This window comes from Ipomoea triloba, chromosome 5 (assembly GCF_003576645.1).
Source record: "Ipomoea triloba cultivar NCNSP0323 chromosome 5, ASM357664v1".
Lineage (NCBI taxonomy): Eukaryota > Viridiplantae > Streptophyta > Magnoliopsida > Solanales > Convolvulaceae > Ipomoea > Ipomoea triloba.
The window spans coordinates 17,450,302-17,473,825 of NC_044920.1; the positions used below are offsets into that span (position 1 = coordinate 17,450,302).

The 23,524-nt window shown below is 32.9% G+C and overlaps 1 protein-coding gene across 1 annotated transcript; it reads right to left on the reverse strand.

Annotated features, from left to right (window-relative positions):
- Window positions 1-10,554: 10,554 nt before the first annotated feature.
- LOC116018723 (transcription factor bHLH96-like) lies at window positions 10,555-14,436 on the reverse strand. The gene is made up of 3 exons (XM_031258691.1): window positions 13,913-14,436; window positions 11,826-12,167; window positions 10,555-10,833 (listed from the first exon to the last, which is right to left on the reverse strand). The coding sequence occupies exons 1-3, from the start codon at window positions 14,249-14,251 to the stop codon at window positions 10,738-10,740; spliced, it is 777 nt and encodes a 258-aa protein (XP_031114551.1). The 5' UTR covers window positions 14,252-14,436; the 3' UTR covers window positions 10,555-10,737.
- Window positions 14,437-23,524: the final 9,088 nt, after the last annotated feature.

Here is a 23,524-nt window from a genome sequence, read left to right on the forward strand (position 1 = left end):
CATTGAGTAATATCGTTGGACCAACTGGTCTATTGGGCCCGTTGGTATGCCCCATAACTGTTGAGTAGTATTTGATTATTTGCTTGATCCAAGCCATGCATTCATAATTCCAAACATTATTATATGGATTATGGTCCATACAACTGTGTGGGTTATAAATAAAAAGTACATTTTTAATATACCAAAAGTATACATTTTTTTAGGTAAATTCACGAGGTGTTCCGAGTCTTTTTCCATCTGTTTAACAATCTGAGTCCACCCGACAAATCCCTGCTCACCCCGGGAGGCACAAGAACTGACCCAAGGGAAATCGTCACTTATAGTTCTCTCGAAATTCTTCCTCACAAAGAGAGCCCACTTGCCGGTTAAGCTACCCCATTGGGTTTATTTGAAAGTACATTATTTGAGTACTGAAAGTGCATTGTTTTATATACTATTAAATAATGTACATTCAGTACAAAAATAATGTACTTTTAGTATATTAAAAATGTATTTTGTATTCATGGTCCACACTACTATTTGCACCATGGCCCACACAATAATTTGCCTATTACTTTGATCCTGCATTTCAAAATAGAATGTTGCGCATTCTTATACCGAATGCCATGCATCGATAATTCTCTAGTTGTGCATTCAAACACAACCTAACATCCACCAATGCACTAGCATAGTAATACACATTCTCACAACCTACGATGCACTACCCCTGACAAATATCCCAGCGAAAAAAAAGATCCTCAAATGCATACCCAACGCCCTCCAACCAATGCACAACCTAAAGTCTTACATTGCACCACACATAGCGTACATCTCACCCGCCTACGATGCACACCCCTAAAATCACAGATACATAAACAAACTTATTCAAAATTATACATAAACGAAGCCAACAAAAAAAAAAAGAATAAACCTAAATCCATGACCAAATCTCACAACCAACGACGGAAAATCTCATTAGAAACTGAAGAGAAGCAACGAGAACTCTAGACATAAAAGATTAACATACCGGATAAATCTCACTAAAATCAATGAGCCTAACGCCTCAAGAAACTCCATGCAAGAAAACATCGAAGAAAATTACTCCATTGCCCCACCACTTAATTTAAAAAAAAAAACTATAATTAATAAAGCATTAAATTTCAGCTATCAGATGCACTTTCATATAGATGCATATAACTATAAAAATAATCCTTAAATAGGCATGCGATGTATTTTGTACTTATGCACGATGCATTTCAAAGTTTGAAATATTTATAAAAATACTATTACATTTTTTTCCTTATTTCTTTGTTTTTGAGCCATTAATCTTCTCCAAATCAACGTTTAAGATCAATAATATGTTTTTACTTTAGGGAATATTCTCACAAGATATCATCCCTTACATATATATATATAGTCATGATCAGGTGTGGCCTAGTCATTTGGTGTGGCCGTGCGGCCTATTTTCAACCATTAGATCATATCAAGTCATCAAATTAACGCGCAATATATATATATATATATGTTATAAAAGACAACATTCTACATACTAAAGCGCACCAGAAAACCGATAAAACACACCATTCTATACAATATACCAAATGCACCTATTCACTTAAAATTCATCAATATACTTAATAAAACACATCATTCTACATATTAAAATGTACCACAACGTGCCTCATGTCAGATTATAAGCATACACTATTTACACATATTAGAAAACATGTGCTAAAATATGCATCATTCTACGTATTAAAATGCACCACAACTTGTGTTAAAATGCACAATTCCACTTATTAAAAGTCCCCATCCCCATATTATAAACATGCACTATAACACTTATTAGAAAATATGTGTTAAAATACACACCATTCAACGTAATAAAATGTACCAGAGGACGGATTAAAACACACAATTCCACAACACACTTATTAGAAACACATGTGTTAAAATACACACCAATCAATGTATTAAAATGCACCAGACGACATATTAAAACACACCATTCCACAACACAGTTACACATCATTCTACGTATGGAAATGCACCAGCGGATAGATTAAAACCCCCCATTCCACAACACAATTAATGCACCAACATACGTAATAAAACACACCGCAACATGTATTCAAACGCACCACACTATGTACTAAAATGCAACATTCCCATTCACGTAATATAAATACTAAAATTACCATAATAACCCCACTTAAACATACATGAATTTCAGTAGGATTAATGAAATTGGACGGTGCAGATTAGGCCGCATGACCGCACTGGAGCTCGCCGTCGCATTTGAACAAAAATCTATATATATATATATATATATATATATATATATAAAATCGTGATCACATGTGGCAGTGCTGTTGCATGCGATTGTGTGGCCTATTGTGCATCATTAGATCAATTAATCCAGCGCTCCAGATTGCTCTAAATAAAAACACGCGCTGATCAATATTAACGCGAATGGAGGGGTACATTTGTGAATTTACAATATTTCAAACCGCACTAAAGGTCTAAACCCACTGCGACGTCTCCATTCACAATCCCAACGCACGACCCTCTCCATTTCCCCGCGAAGCTCTCCAGGCAAAGAACTCTAACGACGACGACAACGAAGACTTGCAGTCGCTGAGATATTGTGAAGGATTTCATACCCTTTTGGTAGGTTGCATTCAATAATATTCTTGATCAATTGAATGTTTGTGTAGCACAATAATATAAAACACGACTACATAAGTGAAAACATGATTGCCATTAACGAATCACATTAAAAATCATGAACACCTATTCACTGTAGCAGAAGTAGTAAATTTGGTTTCATCATTTGACCTTTTATATTACTCGATAAGTGGTTTTGTTCCACCAGTTAGTTAACATGCATCATATGATAAAAAACAAATCAAATACTTGAATCACATATATGTATAATTGTCTACATTCACTCCTTCTTGTCGATACATTCCGCAAGCCCTAATGAATCTTGTGATGTGCACGTGCGGGTCCTCCGATGGTAGCCCAGCATATGGACTATTTTGCACCAATGTGAGAATAGTAGGATGCATGTGAAAGTTGACGTTCTCAAGCGGGGGCACATATATGGAATTGTGCATATTGAACTCCGGTGTCATGTAATCGGCAATGGATCTTTGTTGTCCATGTGGCATCTCATAGTATTTCTTCTACTCTTATCGACTTCGGGTGTCCCACATGGTCAACTTGTGCTTCCTCTATAGTCGGCTCATTTGGATTGGGTACTCCAGGTGGATTATTCGGGATAGGTGGTGGTGGAAGAGTTTGTGTAGGCACTCCTCTACCTTGAGAATTTCTAATTGCACTTGTAGAAGCCATAGGTTCGGTTTGGATGTTCCTCCTTCTTATTGCCTTATTAATTTTCGGGATGTAAGGAAGTAGACCTTGATTTCCCTTTGCTCTTGTTTGCATTCACCTTTGAAAAAGTTCAAGAAAGCAACAAACAATCCTCTCTTGACTAGAAGTAGTCAAAAGAGGGTAAGTAACAAGAAGATAAAACAAACAATGGAATCAACGACACTCTAATTCACAAAAGCATTTACTCAAATAAAAGCAAAGAAATGACAACCTATTGCCTCCCCGGCAACGGTGCCATTTTGACATGTGGTATAGTATTGCGTGGTGGTTTGAATGCGTAAGTGATTAAAACGAAGAGTCAAGACTCCCGAGTGTCGATCTCGAAGGAGGTAATGCGGAAGATTTCTTAGCTTTTATTCAAATAAATGCGTAATTGAACATTGAGGTGCATAGAGTAACATTTGCAATTAGAGAGTGTAATCGAGAGAAGAAAACAAAATTGAAGTGACAAATGATAGTAAACAAGGGAATGAATTGTGCTGGTTATGTTGCCTCACGGTGTGTCTTAAGCAATGGAATAGTGATTCAATCATGTTGGCTATTCAAGAGTGTGATCTCATCCATAATCCTCTTCCGCATTAGTGTACTAAGGCTTCTTAGGCTTAGAGTATCTTTTAGTAACCAAAAGCCCTAAGAGACATTTTAACAAACACCTAAGCTTCACACATTCCTACTATTCCAAACATGGAATTCCATAGGATCTAAGGTTGCAAAAGCTATTTCTTAACTCAAATCAACAATCATGATAGAATCAAGATCTCACACATAAAATGAAACAACTTGAAATGAGAAATCGCACTAGATCTCCAACATAAAATGAACTTTGGATCAAATCAATTCAACAATCAAAGACAAGAATAGATCTCCAACATAAAATGAAACAAACTCCAAGATTAGAAATGAGAAATCAACTAGGCAAGCATAACTTCACACAATTCAATCCCTAGAAAGAATTAGCCACACATATTCATAGATTCAAAAGCATAAAACCTAATTCTATCTAGAAGAATGTAAATTGCAATAGGAATTGAAATTAAAATGAGACTAAAATTAGAATTCACCTAGAAAATATGAATTACAAGCTTCAATTCAACTTTGATCTTCAATCCTTCAACCAAATTGGAACTCTAAGTGTTTCTCTCTCTAAATTGCTCTCTACTTGGAACTGTAAATCTAAAAATGTGAAACTCTCCAAAAATGATCCAACCTCTAGAAATCTCTAACTAGCTTCTTTAAATAGCCTTCCCAAAATTTCCCTCTTTAATTTTCTTTCCGCACCTCCTGTCCACTTGCATATCCACGAGTGGAGTGCCATGTGGATACACACTAGATTTGTTCCATGTTGGCTCCACGCGTGTATGCACTCTCCGACCTGTCCCAGACTTCTTCTTTGCTCCAAAATGCTTGTTTTGTCCTTATACCTTGCCGAGTGGGTCCAGGACCTGTAAAACATTCTAAAACACACAAGAGTTAGCTTTGCACGTGGTCTACACATTAGAGCATAAAATGCCATAGGTTAGTCACAAAAGAACACTAATTGCTATCAATTCACTCTGATATAGACCTTAATTCATAGTTATCTTGGGAGCTTATCAGTGATCAAGGTACCCATTTCTGCAACCGGGCAATAGAAGCATTGATGAAAAAGTATGGAGTTCAGCATCATGTGGCAACAATATATCACCTACAAACCAACAATCAAGCTGAGATTTCCAACCAGGAAGTGATGAGTAGTTTAGAGAAGACCTTGAATACAATAGTAAGGATTGGAGCTTATTCCTTGATGATGCTTTGTAGGCTTATAGAACGTCTTAGCTTACAAGACTCCAATAGGAATGTCCTCTTATAGGTTGGTGTTTGGGAAGATGCATTATTTGCTTGTGGAGCTTAAGTATCGTGCTTATTGGGCAATTAAGCAGTTCAATATGAATGTCAAGCTTGTTGGGGAAACTAGGAAATTCCAACGTCAAGAGTTGGGGGAAATTCATTTGGAAGTTTATGAGAATGCTCGGATATACAAGGAGAAAACAAAGTTTCTTCATGATAAACACCTCCTTTGTAAGCACATTGAAGTGGGTCAAAAGGTTCTTTTGTTTGACTCCAGATTGAAGTTCATGCTAGGCAAGTTAAAATCAAGGTGGATAAAACCTTATGAGGTTGTTAATGTTTTCTCCAATGGGGTGTTTGAGATTTAAAAATTGAAAACTAACCAAGTTCTCAAGGTGAATGGACCAAGGTTGAAACCTTTCTTTGAGAATTTTACACCATCAACTGTAGAAGAGATTTGCTTGGTTAATCCCATTTATGCATGAGTGAAGAGGGTTGTGTAATACCCCAGATTTATCAGGCAGTCAGGCACTAAGTGCACAGTTGGTTTGCTTAGTATAAATATGAGGGTCACTCCCCTCACTTGTGAGATCCATCTCATCAATGCAACTACACTTCACTTGCGATTTGCTCTATCTCTTCTATTTACTTCTCTCATTATTGTTCATCACTCGTAGTACAACGTAGCCTCGGACCACTCAATCGTCATCCGGTAGACCGACTGACTGACCGGCTGATCACCGAGCTTCCTTCATCATCCACTTGTAACACACGTATCCGTAGCGTATTCGTAACCCCCATTTACATTTACGCTATCAGTGATATTATTCAATGTAATAAAGAGTGGCAGTTCGCGCATAAATCATTGTGACATGCGCTGGAGGAGTGGAGGCTAGGTTCGCGCTTCACGGATTCCTGACTTTCATATTTGTTTTTGACTTTTGACTTTTGATATTGTTAGGTTAATCTGCCCAATTTTCCAGATCGTAATTGCATTTGATCCACCTGTTCAGATTCAAAATTTTGAATAAAGATCATCTTATATTGAAGTTATCGCATTATTTATTATTATTATTATTATTATTATTATTATTATAAATCATTGTGACATGCGCCTAACAATAAGCAGGGCCGGTCCTAAGCACGGGCCCTGGACAGTATAGAAGGGGCCCATCCATATATATGTATATGTATACATATATCTATTATAGTGTTATAATTAGTGTTATAATTATATTAGAAAATAAAAAATTAGTGATATAATTATATTAGAAAAGAAAAAAATTAAGAATAGATGGGATTACAGGAAGCTGAGAATAGACGCTTACTTAAATAATTTAGAAATAGAATCGACACGGGGAGTCGAGGACACCTAATTATCTTTTATCTATTAAAATCGACATCTTAACCGGCTAACCCATTCGTCTTCTTCAAAAAAAAAATTTCCAATTCGATTAATCAACGATTGTTCATTGTTTGCCAGTTTGGGCCTCATTGTCCGTTGTAACTTGTATGTTTTTTCTATTTGTAATTTGTTCTGTCTTTATTTCCTATGCAACACTCCACACATGCAACACAGCACACCTATAGGGCATTAGGGATATAGGGCTATAAATCTATAATCATCTAATGAGTAATATTTATAGGTATAGAAAGTGAAAGAAGAAATGAACAAAAAAATCGTAGTTGTGGAGCTGTTTGTGATATTGATACAACTTAAGACTGAGGGGAACTTTTTAAAACTATTCAGGTACTTTTGTTCTTTTCTTATACACAATTTTTAAAATTGTTTTATATAAAATTTTCAAAAAATCATAATCATTTAATGAAAATTTGAAACAATCTAAAGAAAATTTAAATGACTAAGGCCATGTTAATGACGATTTTGTGTATTGAGAAGGATATGCTAGAGAATGTTAATCTCGATGTAATTATCGATGATTTTGCATAGCACGTAAATTTTTTGTCATGATTACTTTTGTATTTAAAAAATGTTAAAACTTTTCTAATAGTATTTCATTTTATTTGATATTATTATTTTTTAGTATTATTGCATTTAAATTTTAGTTTTTCATATAAGGGGCCTATTTTTTAAATTTCGCCCAGGGTCTCTAAAATGTTTGGACCGGCCCTGACAATAAGCCTACATACCATTCGGACTGGCTTTAAATTTTTGTAACCGGTCCAGATTTAATTTTCTAAAGCCCAACTCGCCTTCACCTATTTCCACCCCTAACTAGAGGGAGGAAATTTTGTCAATGGTCACTATTGTGATGAGGAAGAAATACACACAGCATACAGAATTACTTGTTTGAACAAATGTTGTACCATAAAAGAAAGAAAAAAAATTGATGTTCAAGAGATCAAATCATTTTCAATGAAAGGTGACTTCTTTATACAAATATATATATTTGATTATTTTTGTAACTACCTTCAAAGAATCAATATTGATCTTTATGAGGCTCGAACCCATTATCTTCCATTTAAAAAAGTCACTTTGTGCCATTAGATCACAAAGTCATTGACTTTAAAAGTATATTTTAAATATTAATTGTTATGTTTATTTTTTTTATGTAAATATTTTATACTCACCAAGAATAATTATATGTTTCGACCCTAATGAGTATCATCAACATGTCATTTTAAAATATTGAAGCCTAAAAAATAAAAATTGATCACTCACCTGTAATACCAGGTCACCAAGGTTTCGACGATCCTTCGACCAACTCCGATGACCACCTAGCCACCTCCAGAAATCGTATGGTCGCCTCCTTTGGCAGAGCGGAAGGAGACCATATATTTTGGTTGCCTTCTCAGGTAGGGTCGTTGGAATTTGATCGAGAGGTGGTTAGAGAGTTGCTGGAACCTTAGAGACCTACTATTACAGGTTACTATTCAATTTTTGTGCTTCAATGCACCAAATGACATGTTGATGGGTTTAATTTCAACTTTTGAAAGTTTAAGAATTTAATTAACTTTCGATTAAAGTTTAAAGCTTATTTGACTATTTTCAATCTTTTTAAAATCACTAGTTTTTAACGTGCATTGCGCTATTAGGATAATGCCCAATGTTTATTTTTAAATAAGTACTTTAAAGTATATCAAAATGCAAGATTATATTGGAGTAGTTTTTCCCCCTACATGTTTCATGTGCTGTGAGATATGTGTCGTACATTCTCATGTGAAAGTATTGAACAAAATATTAATATTTATTATATTTGTAGAATGTTAATGAGTAGTACATTTTGTTCTAGTTGCATAACTTGTTTACTTGATAGTAACAACAATAGCTTTGCAAGTAGTCGGAATACTAGTGCTGCAATATGTCTAGTTTCATCAACAGTTTCTACATCCATTTTGCACATGTTTATTTTGAAGTTCATATTTTTGGAATTAGTATGAATGAGTATAGTACTTGATTTTGTGTGTGTGTGCACGTGTGTGTTTTGTAAATTTTTTTTTGTTGATTTGATACTAATCTTGGAGTACCCGCTGCTATCTTTTCATCACAATGCATGCAGTTAAATAGTTTGCCACTTTGTGCATAAACGTAATTAAACAGTGACTACATCCTATATACCAATTATTTTTGTTGTCAAGATCGATGTTGATTTTGTCTTTAATCCAAACAAGTTGATTGTAGAAAATGAAATGAATTGTAAATTTATATTAGTTCTAATATATTTAAAGAATGCACAATAAGTATTTTACATACAAGATTAATGAATGCTGCAACGGCTATTTTTTTCAAATTTCTTATTTTTCTGAATTTGAAAGATTGATTCCAACAATGTTGTAGTCTCAACATTTTTTCAATGCAGGAAGTGTTTCACAATGTTCTATTACCCTACATTGACATTTTTAATAATGAATTTTAAATCAATTTATTGGGTTATTTGAATGTCTTCTTTGTCAACGAATCTTCCATAAGTGGTTAATTCAAAGTTTTTTTTAAAAAAAATTCCATGTTATTAACATAATACTTGGTAAATGAATATATAACATTATTTTATAGTATAACTTTGATATTTAATTACAAGATAGTGTTAAAAAAATAATGAACAATGTAGTGAATATAATTAATTAATAAATTTGAAGGTAAGGAATCTTTGTATTGTAGAAAATATAGACAATATAACTAATGAAATTATATCCCTTTTTAAATTTTTTAATAATGAATATTTTTTTGAATAAAGACATTATAGACAATGAATTATAAATTAAAGAAATGCATATGTATTATTTTTGTTATTGTAACTACTAATTTATTTAATTTAATAAAAGTAATAGAGTGGTTACTTACTTTTGAATAATATATTCTAACATATTCGTAGTGTATGTTCAACAATTATGCCAACTTTGAGTGGATGAGATTCGAACCTAAGACTTTACTTATAGAAATTAATGGGTAAATTAAAAGTTGACGAATATTAACAGAAAAGATAATATTTAACAGAAAACTTAATGGATAATCATATAATTAAGGATAAATTAGGAAATCTCAAGTAAAAATATAAATCTAAACAATCTGAACCATCCATTTAATTTAATAATTTGACCGTCATTTTTTCTACCCATTATAGGCCTAACTTTATTTGGCTCTTATTAGTATAGTAATATAGTTAGGGACTATATTAATCCATATAAATTTAAAAATTAAATTTTTTTAATTTGTAAATGTAATTTTTTTAATTATAATTAATAAAATATAAAATATAATTAAAAATAAAATTTTAAAATTAACAAAATGTGTGTTCATAAATATTTATATTTTTAAAAATGCATACATACATATACTTATGCACTATATTAATCAAACAAAATTAAAATGTTATTCTTTAATTTCTTAATCTAATTATTTTAATTATAATATATCAATATAAATTATAATTATAGAAATTGTATTATAGAATTTGCATATATATATATATATTAATAAATATTATTTGTATATACACTGTATTTCGCAATCATATAGGAAAATGCGTCTAATTAAAGATTAAAATCACATATACAAAATTTAAGATTTTATATTTTTTTAATTTCTAAGTATAATTTTTCTTAGTTATTATTCATATTGTTAGAATTATACAGTAATATATATGAAATACAATTAGGAATAATTCAATTTAATTATGTAAATCTTTCCCTATAAATTTATCTAAATATGTACATGATTAGAGATTATATTAATCATAAAATTTTTAATTGTAATTTTAATTTTAATTTTGAATGTTATGATAATAGATACTTAACCAAATATATGAAAATTCAACTATATAATTATATTTTATATTTTAATATATTTTTATTTTTTAAATTTTTTTATTTAAATTCATAATAAAAAAAAAATTCATGCAAGGGTAAAACACTAGTTAATTTATTACAAACAATATCAAACTAACAAAATCCAAATTCAGAGCAATGACGGACACAAACCTAGTTTGTTGCGAAAATAATACTTTGTTCAATTAATCTCCTAATCGCATTAATATTGAAATAACAAGACTTTCTTGCGTAGAAAAAAAAAAGTTACTAAACTCTCCCATCCTCTTCTTGAATCCGAGCCATAATCCGATTCACAACAGTTGCAATTCTCTTCACAGAGGTGTACTTGGAGCCATCTTCCACCTGCAGTAAAAGAGGGTAAAAAATAAACAGTCGCAGCTCAATAAATCCTGTGAATAAATTTTAGTATTTTACTTAAATACATTTTACCCCGTCAAGTTATTAACAATTACCCCATTCCCCACATAAGTAAATTATCTGCAATAAATTATTGTTTTTTGAAAATCTGCAATGAATTATAAATAATGAAATGAAAAGATAAAAAGCTAGCAATACAGAACTTTCTCTCTCTAACTGATCCACTTTCTTCATCAGCCAACACTGAAAATCTCCAAGTTTTCACTTAAGACATGTATTTGGTATATATTGCATGAACAGAAAATATAAAGAATTTCATTAAATCAATTGAGAATTGAAAATTAAATTTGAGAGTTAATGTCATTTGGGTTATCCAAGTATAGTGGTTTTGTGATGTTGATCTAGTCTTAAACTTTGAAGTTAACTACCAGTGATTTTTAACTTTTAAATTTTTAATTTACCGGTTGTGGTCCTTTAAGAATTAAAATAAGGGTAAGTCGTCCTTTCAGAAGGACCATGCCTGGCTAAAGTTTGAAAGTTGAAAGAACACGGCTAGTTAAAATCACTATTGCAAAAATTTGACTTAGGTGCCGATTAGGCGCTAGGTGCCCCTAGGACAAGGGATTTTACACCTAGGCGGACATTAGTCAACCTGTCAATTAGTGGCCGACTAAGCGGTCTAGGCGCCCGAGCCGGTCAAACTAGGTGCTCGAGTTGGCCAACTACGCACCCAAGTGTTTTTTTCTTATTATTATTACTCAGCCACTTAGGCGCAAGGCGCCCAACTAGCGCCTAACGCCTTCTACAACGTTGATTTATAAAACTTAAAAGTTGAAGGACCAAATATGGTTAACATGAAAATTGAAGGACTACATGTGGTTAAATTGAAAGTTTTGGACTAAATGTTATAAAACTTGGAAGACCCTGATGACATTAACTCTAAAAATTGATGAAGAGCACAAAATCTATGACTTTACCTTGAGGCTAAGAGAGCATAGAACAAATTGATCAGCCCTTGATAGGTTGAAGTGAAGGACAGTTAGCATGAGGCTTTCAATCTGAGACATGAATCTGGGCAGCAGCTTTGGTCGCCATTTGGAGTGTAGCTTAAGGTCAACATGGTTTTCGCCAGCCATTGTGACTTGTATGTGATCGCCAGATGGCGTTGACAATTGATATCCACGGCAACCATCACTTGCACCAGTACCCACATCTTCAAGAAGATTTGTAGTGCTATTCTTGGCACACAGGACTTGCAGCTCTTCTTCTAGCTCTTTCACATAGTTTATTGCTCCACCTAGGATTGATGCTTCATCACCCTGCTCATCATATATATTTTTTGTTAGACCACAGGTATCCTAAGTAGACTTAATTATAGAGGAAACTTTAATTTTGTATCATACTCAGACTAATCATAATTCGCACCCAGACGGCTTAAATAAAAGATAAAGTGCTGGTCATATTGATTTTTTCATACGATAAGGGATTTTGAACTCACGAGTGAGTTTTCTATATGAGAGAAGATTTTGAACTTACGACATCTCTTAAGAGATAAGAGTACACCGTTACTCTAACTGATTTGCTCATTATATATATTAACATAACAAAACCCTTATATATACTTCCTTTTTTTTTTGTTGTTGAATTTAAGTTAATATTGAACCCTATTAGAAAAAGCTCTTTCAAACACTAATGATGAGTTGAGTCTGGATGGCACTTATGGAGCATGTAATCGCTATAATACCTTCTTCTGTTACACATAAAAGTACTAACAAATAATAATAATAATAATAATAATAATAATAATAACAATAATAATAAATAAATAAATAAATTCCAAACTCTTGATATAAACAACAATGAACGGTGGCGATACTTTCTTCCCAAAAGATTGAATCCCCAATCCGATCTCAAAGGTCCAGCAGAGCATAAGAGCCTAGACCTTTGTTTACTGCACACAAGGAGCGACTCCCTCACTTTGAGGGGGTGCTATCACACTGTCGCTAGTGAAACTCGATCACTCTTGTGACCAATTGAGGTGTCCATGCAGGCGACAAATGGGATACTTGGACAAGCCAAAAGAGGTTAAAGAAAAAAGAATAAAGTTTTTCAACTTGTTAACATGACTATGGACTTTTATAATGTGTCGGTAAAAATTTTGACCTGTTATAAAATTTTTTAACAATTTATATTCAAAATAATTAAAGTTGTAAAGAAAAAAGAATAGATCATTTAATTTTAATTACAAAACTTAATAAGTTAAATTTTGTACAATCTCTTATTTAACTTTCTTTTTTGTGTGACGAAAGAAACTCACACTTACTATTCGATGATGTGTACTGTGGATAATCCTGCCTTGTGACCTTAGCCGTTAAAAGATCACAAAGAGGTAAACCAATTTAAGAAGTTCATAGCTAATTTGTTCAAACTGAAAAGGCCTTTTAGACCAGGTAAACCACCTTAGATTGTTCATAGTTTACGAGTTTAAACTAAAAAGGCCTCTCCATTAAAAATATAATGGAACTTATAACCTTGTGGTTAACAAATGAACAGTTTGACCAACTAACTCTTTGTCTGTCTCCAACTTGTTTTATAAAGATAATCTTAAAATTAAAAGGGTCTAAATTAAATTAAGAGTTAATTCCATTTTTGGTCCTAGTATTATTGTGGCATGACCATTTTTAGTCCTCTATCAACAAAATCGTTGAAATATTGTTAAATATAAGAACATTTCAGTCTTCAATTATAAATGTTTTCAAAAAGATAAACATAAAAAATATAGTGATTCAACCTACTTTGTATAAAAAAAGATTGAAATGCCGTTATATTTAACGATATTTCAACGATCTTGTTGATGAAGGACTAAAAATGGTCATGCCACATTAATACTAAGACCAAATGAGAATGTTTTAATAAAAAATGACTAAAAGTGGATTGTCATATATAAATTTAGGACCAAAAATGGAATTAACTCTTAAATTAATGAATGATAGGTGGAGCTACATATAAACCACCTATCCAAAAAACAAAAAGAAAAAGAAAACAGCTCAAATGAACTACATACCTTTTGGATATAAGATTCTGGTAAGAGGCTGTGGAGATAAGAAAGATTGTGATTGATCTGTTGGCGGCGGTTAGTTTGAGCGTTGCTTCTCCGGTGCTGTCGTCTCGGACCAGAAACCTCGTCGTCTTCTTCTTCTGCAACAACAACGTGGTCGGCAGGAGAAGAGTTTGGAAGCCATTGCTGATGAGTTGGTGGATAATAGCTGCAGGCTTCAAATTCTGGGAAATTTGGGCATTGAAACTGGAGCGGGAATTGGTTATTATTAGCAACAAAGTCACAACTACTACTAGTCCAGCTCACTTTGGGGACTTTGTAGAGCGCCATAGCTTCAAGCTCCATTAACACTGAATCACTGATCTCTCTCTTTATTTTTCCTGCAGGCTATGAATATAATATAATAATCTAGGCGGGCTGGGCTGGGCTAGCTTTTTAATTTAATTTAATTTGCTTGTGTCGTTGGGGTGAATTGTCTCAGGTTTTAAAGCTGTTCAATTCCGACGGTGCAAATTATTTGGTGGGACATGTTGTGTTATCTACAAACACACTCACACAAAACTAATTTGATTGGCGTGAATGACCGTACACTCTCATCATTTAAGAGGGGTCGGGAGTTCGAACCCCTTCTTGTATGAAATCCCCTTAACCGAAAAATTGAAAAAAAAATAAAAATTGAACTAATAACCTTAACCGACCGATAACCTATTTTTTCGGTTATCGGGCGGTTAACTGGTATTTTGTTCACCCCTAAATTTACCCTAAATCTAGTCAGCAATTTATCCCTTAATTGGGCCGACCCGGTGCGAACGGGAATTAGTTTGAGTATGGTACGGACTTAAAGATGTCTTCTACAATTAGGGGTCTGATATTAAAGTTGTTGCATTGGATATTTCTAGTATGATTTACTTCTTTTGTGTTGTATAAAAATTATTACACAAGAATGAGTTTAATTTTAATTAATGCACACTTGATAGTGAGTACACATTTTTCTTGTCAATAAAAAAATAGTTAAGGTTAGAAAGATATATAAAGTAAGAGATATTTTTTAAAGAAAAATACAAAAAAAAAATTTCCAGTCAAAATTAAAAACTTTTGTTTGTTTAAAAGTAATGCAGGTGTTTATATTGAGCAAATTGTATGTTCATTTGAAATAAAGTGTAATTTAATTAAGATGAATTTTCATTTCAGAAGAAAATAAAATTCAATTCAAATAAATAATTTTTTAATAAAATATACTGTCTATTAAAGTTTTGGCAGTTTAAAGGGGCAAGAGGTAATTTTGGATTTAGTCATCAATTATGATTCCATTTTCAAATTTAGTTCTTGATAATATTTGATCATATTTTGCCCTTAATATATACTCTATAATAGCATGTCCAAATATAATCTCTTTTTATGACTAAAAGTAAATTAATACACCATCTGTCTCATTTTACCTGTCTTATATACTATTTAGTGGTCAAACCAACTCATTATTTTTACTTATTTTCTTTAGTATTTTAAAATTATTTTTAAATTTAATTTTTTGTATTTAATAGTACTTTAAATTTAATTTCTAAATATATAAATTTTATATAACAATATTAAATTTGACATTATGAAAAACTGAACTAAAAATACTTCAATCAAGCATAAATAACACACATAAAATGAGTTGAAGAAGTATCTTATTAACACCTAAACATTAAAATTATCGTTTGCTAATGACCGACTTTGCTCTAAGGGCCATGTCTAGGCATGATGTTCAACATCAAATTCTTATTAAGCTATCTAACTAGGGATGTCCATCTTAACATGTAAGCAATGGGTTAGCACGATGACACCAAAAAATTAATGGGTTAGTGCAAAAGTAAAAAAGTCAAATCCGATAAAAAAAATCAGTTTAATTGCTTAAAATCAATAAATTCAATGGTTTGAGCGAGCTAATCCGAGACTTAGTGGATTAGATTAATGGTCAGAGTTGTTCAAAATTACTCTTGTTTCACAAGTAGTGTGAAACAAAATATACAAGCTAGAGAGCTTGTACGTAGACTCGAATTAGCCTTTTTTTAATTAAGTTTTTAAATAAAATTGTAATAAATATACTAACAAATTATCATTTATGAAAAAAACTTATTATAATTATCATATGATAAATGTAAATAAATAAATTATTATTTATTCTTAAATAAAACCAAATTCATTAAAAAAAATCACTTATATATTATATATAAACATAAATGTCCATAACTGTTACATTATGCTTTTGAGTTGAAATTCAAAATTGGATATTTTGATTGATTAAATGATGTTTTAAGTTTATATTTATCAATGTAAATATATATGCTAGCTAGTCTGTTAGAGTTAAAGTTTTTTCAGAAGTTAATTTTAAAATATCAAAAGTTTTAATTGAGTCGAATCAAAAAAATTGATGACCGTAAATTTTATGGCTAAGGCAAAAATATTTTAGCTCGATAAAAATCAGTTGCATTGATCCAAAACTAATAAGCTCAATGGCACAAGAGAATGATATGAAACCAAGTAGTTGTTGGCAATCAGCTATTTGCTAACAGCTAATTTACCAAATACTTTTCTACAAATCAGATAATGTTATCAACTAGTTAAAACCAAAATCTAATAAGCTAACAATTATTTATCATATCAAAAGACCACTAAATCTGCGATTAACACTAGAATACATACTCCCTGTTCTCAATTGTAACAAGAAAGTACGTTGTGGCTATGGAGTCCACAAGCAACAGGGACGATGCACGTGAAGTTTCCAACTTACTGAAATCATGATATCAAGAAATCATATTTTGTATCGGAGTAACCTTTTGTTATACTTTCAAAAGGACATATAAAAAAAAACAAAGAGAGAATTACCTTTTGGAGTAAATATATGTGGCTCTTCAATTTTTGTAAATTTTCTATTACCACATAAAGTCTATGATTGATTGACTTTATTACATGAGAATGTCGTACTAAATGCACCAAACCATCAAATAAACTATATAATAATTGGGAAGAAAGAACTATATAATAATTTATGTGTGACTTATTGATTTGAAAAGATAATTCTTTAGTTACAAAAATGCTTTTTATTTTTTATTTTTAATTCTAAAAATGTAATTTAATATTTCTTTTATTTAAAAACTAAAAAAATATAAATTTTTTCTACTCTTTTAAGTTTTATCAATGATTTTATTAGATAGGTGTTATTGTTATCTTACTTTAATTTTTTATACTGGCTATCATGCTTGACATTTTTAAATTATCTTTGTAATTGTATCCCTCGTCAATGGCAAACACTTGTGTGAGACCGTCTCACCATGAGATGGGTCGTTTCGGTTCGGTTCGGGTCAATATGCAAATGTAACACTTATATGCACAAATGTCATACTTATATGCTCAAATGTAATACTAATCAGGAATAAAATTTTTGTTACTTATTAGGGTAAATTTAATACTTTTAAGGGAAAATACAATACTTTTACATTTCGATTTAAAAGTATTATATTTTTCCTCAAAAGTATTATATTTGCCCTTATAAGTGAGAGGTATTTGTCAACATTACATATTATGAAAAATGTATTACTTTTTCTCTTATAAGTAACAAAAATTGTATTTTTGATTCGTGTTATATTTGAGCATATAAGTGTGAGATTTGCACATATAAGTATGACATTTGCATGGTTCTTTGACCCGACCTGACCCGTTTCACGAATAAGGATCCGTGAGACGGTCTCACACAAGTATGACCCCTGGTCAATAATGAAAGCTTTGGCATGGCAGTCCTTGTGAAATGTGTTATTTTGAAATAGATTTTAAGTGATAAATTGCACCATTAGTTATTATATCCAATTCAGATTAAACTTCTCTTTATGATTTTTTTTTTCTCCTAAATCAATCACACTCGTTTAAATAGTTGAATTGACTATTCAGTAGGTAAGATAAAAATATGAAAACACACTATATATTAATATAATATTTGTTTGTCCCAAATTAAACATGTAAATTCAAGATGGGAGGGGAGAAGAGAGGAGAGGGGATGAATAAAGTTTTAAAAATCTTTTTGGATAATTAAATTATCAAAGTGTTCGTAGTGGAAGTTTTAAACTTGCCAAATTTGTTTGTAGATAGCTTGTTTGTGTTTGCTTTGAAAAGGATATTTAAATGTGTGTGAGATTTGCACCGATTTGTAATGAAAAATAAAGAGAGTTTGGAAAAGAGAAATTGAGACAGTATTTTTATAGTGGTTTGGGAGTACCCACTTCATTCTTCTCCTTTAACACTAAGAGGATTTCACTAGTAATTAAGATGCATGATGGTAAGAATGTTACAGGAAAGTAATTACAAAAAGGGTACCAAGTTAGTAGACAGAGACAAGTAGTAGTATTACTTGACGATTCTAAATACAAGATTCTAAATACAAGTTTGAGTGTGTCCCCTTCATTGAGGCTCAATATTTATACTAGCCTAGTCAAACAAGTGCAACAACTCTATCTAAGTGAAATAACTCACCTCACACTAGTACAAAAAGGGGCATTTGCGTTCGGAGTTTTGGACATTTTGCGTCCTGAGTACTCCGAACGCATATGCCATAGACACAATTGGTCCGGACTATCTGCGTCCAGAGTTATCCGTACGCAGATAGTCAATCATCTGCGTTTGGAACTGCCTAGTTCCGGACGCCGATGTATTTTTTATTTTTTTTAAATGGACTATATGCCTCCAGAACTTAGATAGTATTTTTATATATAAAAATGACTATCTGCGTTTGGAACTGCTCAGTTTCAGATGCAAATAGTCATTTTTATTAAAAAAATATTATTTGATAACAATAATAATAAAATTTCTTCACCATTCTCGCAATAATCCTCCATTCTCTCTCAAATCATCTTAAATATAAGGTAACAAGAATAATCCTCCATTCTCTCTCAAATCATCTTAAATATAAGGTAACAAGAATATGGTAATTCATTTGACTATCAAACACTCAACAGTATCCTCTTCACATCTTCAAAGGTTTCGGACCACTACCAATTAATAATCCATGTTCTTGTTTTTGTTCAGTTGAGCTAACAACAAAAGGCATATTCAATATCTATCATTTAGATTCAAAAGCACTTCACGTGTTTAAGAAATAAGCCCATAACTCCCTCGTTCAAAGGATAATTTGACTGTACAGTTGTGTCAAGAGTAGGAGAGCTGGAGAGTAAAATCAACATTTTAGTATTATTCAAATAGAAAAAGGAGTGCTGAAAAAGATTTATCCCTTTTTAGGCAACATATTTTTTCATGCAGAAAGAATCTTGACATTTCTTGCAACCACAAGCTCTGCCATTTCTGCTTTGAGTTGAAGAGAAATAATATCAAATGCGCAGAAAATAATGGTCCAAAAGGAAAAGGAATGAAAGACAGCAAAGATGACTACTAGTTCAGAAAGATTAAGAATTAGGAGAAGGCCAACCTCCAATGCCACCCTTTATTTCTCCGTTATCTGCAAATTTCAGTTTAGAAAGTGGATTCTTAAGACACTTTTTAAAACTAGCCAAGAAGAAATATGACTACAATAAATTCTGTGTGCAGATTACCTACCTATTACTTTTGCTAAGCTAAGTCCTGATCCAATATGGTGACTAACTAAGACAATTGGCAGAACATTAATCTATATAATCAGGAAAACTAAATTAAACCTTGCAATATGGTGAAAACTACTAAAGCTGTTTTCTTCACCAATCTCACATACCATTAAATCTACTATTTAACTCATCATGAAATGTAAACAAGTCAACTTACCACAAGGCAAGGTTACCTGAGATTGTATATATTCTACTAGTTCTTGCAACTTAGCAGCTTGTTGAGAAGGAATCCCACTTGAACTCCCCTCATGCGCTGGTAGTCTTTCTATAACTATTTGAAGATAACTCTGAAAACAAGTAGAATATCACTGAACAGTTTTAAGTGTAGATTGAGAATAATAGCACTTACAATTAAGAAGGCAAAGGACATAACACTAGTACAAAAAGGGGCATAAACAAAGCTAACAAAAGTTTGAGAGATACAATCTTGTAATGTCTAATCATTTCCAGATATTATAGATAATTAAGTAGCCCTGTTCAGATCCAACTCCAAGCTCAAAGCTAACAAAAGTTTGAGAGATATCAGATGGCCAGCTCAACTCACAACCAAAGGTAAGGATGGAAGCCCAACATCCATGCAAAATGAATGCTATAGTAGTGAGCAGCAATCAGTTCAAAACTTCCAATTCAGTTCAACAGAATATACATTATCAAACTTGAAGGGAAAAATCCTTGCAGAAAAATGAAAGAACCTGCATACTGGATGATCAAATCACATTGTGAAACATATCAAGCATGGATGATCAACCATAGTATCAAAGAGATGGGATACAAATATTGAGGAATCTACCTTCAATTGGCCAATGATACACAACAGTTTGAGTGACCAGACCCAACATCTTTGGGGTAATCCACTTCCAGAATACAACCTTAATAGAAGATGTACATGATGTTGGTCTCGACATTTGGATAGTTCCATAAATGTAGAGAAGTCTAAAACCGCATGCAATCTAATAAGTTCAAAGGCTCCTTAATTAATAATTCATGTGCTCCCTAATAAGTGCAATGGCTCTGCGTTAAGTGCACCGTTACGTTCCACATGCTCTGTGCTCAACTCTTGACCGTTATTATTTGACTGTTTTAATTGCTTTGACTACTTTGGGTTAAACCAAGAGTGTTTGAGGTCAGGTCCAATAATTTATCCAATTATCTTGTCACCAGTTCCATACTCTCGAGTTATGAGCGTAGCGGAGTCAACTAGAGACTAATAATAGTGGTAGACAAGTCCGGTTATCCCTTCACTAGCCCCTACTTCTTTGATGCGAGTTTAGCGGAGTCAACTTGGGAAAAATAGCCAAAGCTACCCACTCAGAGTTTATGTTGATCCTCATGTGATAACACCAACACATGCCCAACTCGAAATCGAAGAACTCGTGATCGAAGTGGCCAAGAACAGACTTAAGGACGGTCGAGGCTATGCGTCGTAGCCGAGGATACTCCCCAGCGCAATGAAATGGTGAGGATCTTCCTTGACCGACCATTGCGGAGAACGGACCTCCTCCAACTGTGGCCGGGCATAGGCTTTGGCCAAGCATATAATCGAGGTTTAGCCTTGGCTAACCATAGTTGAGGACATGCCTCTACACCGAAGACTGACCTCAACCATGGTCGTCGAGGACTAGCCTCAGTCCCCCCCCCCCCCTCCATCTATGTTGCCAAGGCCTATCCTCGACCATGGTGGTGTGGTTTGCATCTAATGATATGTTTCTATGCTAGTCAGGCATGTGAACCAACTGGAGTTTTAATCCTTGTTTTCCTTGGTGGTAGTGATGACGCATAATGTATGTATGCATTTCAATGTGAACGTGTGCACACTGTAATGTTAGAGTGTGGATAGTGCAATGTATAAGTGTAGTGTTTGTGCATTATAGTATATATGCATGTGGGTTTTGAAATTATGTAATGCAAATATGTAACCCAATATCAAGCAATAAAAGAACCACCAAAATAAGTACACAGCTGAATTTGATACCGCAGTTGGAGAACACCTTCAATCTTTTCCTTTCTTTTCTTGTCATTGAACTTATCTTCACTCGATCTACAAGATATGATTTTTTCTTCTTTTTGTTTTGTTTTTTTTTAAAGTAAGACAAAACTTCAAACTCAAATGATTTTGAAAAAATATATCTAATTTTTTTTATATATAACGAAAAAGAATTAGTATAGCATAATTTACACAAAAGAATTACTGCAAAAGTCATTTCAAAGTACACAAACCATGTTTGTACCAGAGTTCTTTAAATTTAGTACCATTTAGAGCCTTTGGTGTTCCTTGTCCAACGATTCCTCTTTTTTCACCGTTTTCAAAACACCATGACGACGAGGACATGCTCGCAGACATGGAGACTTTTGTTGCCATGCAACGCACCTTGGGTTTTCTTTTGCCCATGCCTCGATCTTTTCTCTTGAGTTGACTTGCAATGTTTCCAACTATGCCCTCTTTTGTTTCACCTAAAACGCATCTTATTAATAAACTCGTTAAAATGTCCTGAGTACCTTTTTGCCTTTTGTGAGTTTTTTTTTCACCCAAGTTGTGGTTGGCTGATTTCCTTATTTGCTGACATAGCCAAAACCTGCTTTATTAGATTGGTTTCCACTTACTCTTAATATGTCATCTAGGTTTTCAGCACCTGAGTTGAGCATCCTAACTTGCTTTTGCATGTTGTCTAACTCTTTTTGCAAAAAAAACTTTTCATTTGAAGTTTTAAGTTCTAGATCTACCCAAAGAGTTTCTTTAGTGCATTTCAATTCAGAATTTTCAGTTTCAAGAGATTTAATATTCTTAGTCAAAGTGTGATTCAACTTACTTACCTTGCACCAGTTTTTGAACATCTCCTCATAGCTTGAGCAAGGTAGTCATCTTCATCTTTAGACATGACTTCCTCTACAATTGCCACATGTTTTGCAATCTCCTTAGTGTAATTTGTTGTGCTAAAGGATTTTTAAAATTCAGTGCGATCTTCCAAATCATCTGGATGACAAATACTCTAATAGAGTGCTAAAAAGTTGACAGTTTGTTTTGTCTTCTCTTCATCTGAATCTTCAATGTCACTCTAAGTGAGATTATTTGATTTCCTCCCTTTATTATTTACACACTCAGGCTGAGTGTGTCCATAACCTCTACATTCATTGCATTGAACACCCTTACCTTGTTGTGCTAGTTCCATCTCCTTTGCCATTTGTTTTCATCTTAATTACCTTTCCCTTGGCTTTCTTAAGCATTTTGCCAAATTTTTTTGACAACATTATATTTGCCATGATCTCATCTATTTCTGTATATGAGTCAGCTCTTTTAGGTACTGTAGCGCCAAATGCAACTCCTTTGTTGTTCTTGTTCATGTACTTGTCTTCCGGAAGAGGATCCTCTTCCATTCCCAACTCAAAATTTTCCATTATAGCATCTAAGGTTAGAGTTTTTAGATCTGCTGATTGCTTGATAGCAACAGCTTTCATCTTGATCCTCGGGAGTAAGGATCTCAAAACTTTTTGAAGTAGTTTTTCTTCCTCAAATGGTTCACCGAAGTTTCGTGCACTGTTTGTCAAATTTTTTTTTAATCCTTGCACTGAACTCAGAGATAGACTCAGTTTCTTCCATTCTTAGGCTTCCATAATTGGTCATGAGCAATTGTAATTTTGAGACTTTGACAGACCATGTACCTTTGTAGTGAGTCATAAGTGCATCCCAAGCAACTTTTGCAATATCTGTGGCTAAAATCAACTTGAATTGATTTGGTCCAAGAGCACTATGAATAACATTCATGGCCCCTATTGTTTGCTGATGATTTCTTCTTTTCATTTGGTGTCAATTGGTCAAGGAGTTTTTTCTTCTCTTCATTCTGGACCATCATCATGGGTGGAGTCCAAGCATTTTCAATGACATCCCAACATTATTCCAATCCAGGGATTTGATAAAGGCTTTCATCCTAGCCTTATAATAAGCATAGTTGCTTACTCCTTTCAACAATGGTGGTGGTCTTCAAATTGAGGCACT

Excerpts from the sequence above, each read along its gene's own strand:
- LOC116018723 (XM_031258691.1), bottom strand. The coding sequence starts at position 14,251 with ATGGAGCTTGAAGCTATGGCGCTCTACAAAGTCCCCAAAGTGAGCTGG. Across the intron at positions 12,168-13,912 it reads CAGAATCTTATATCCAAAAG|GGTGATGAAGCATCAATCCT; the intron begins GTATGTAGTTCA and ends TATGATGAGCAG. Across the intron at positions 10,834-11,825 it reads TATGCTCTCTTAGCCTCAAG|GTGGAAGATGGCTCCAAGTA; the intron begins GTAAAGTCATAG and ends CTTTTACTGCAG.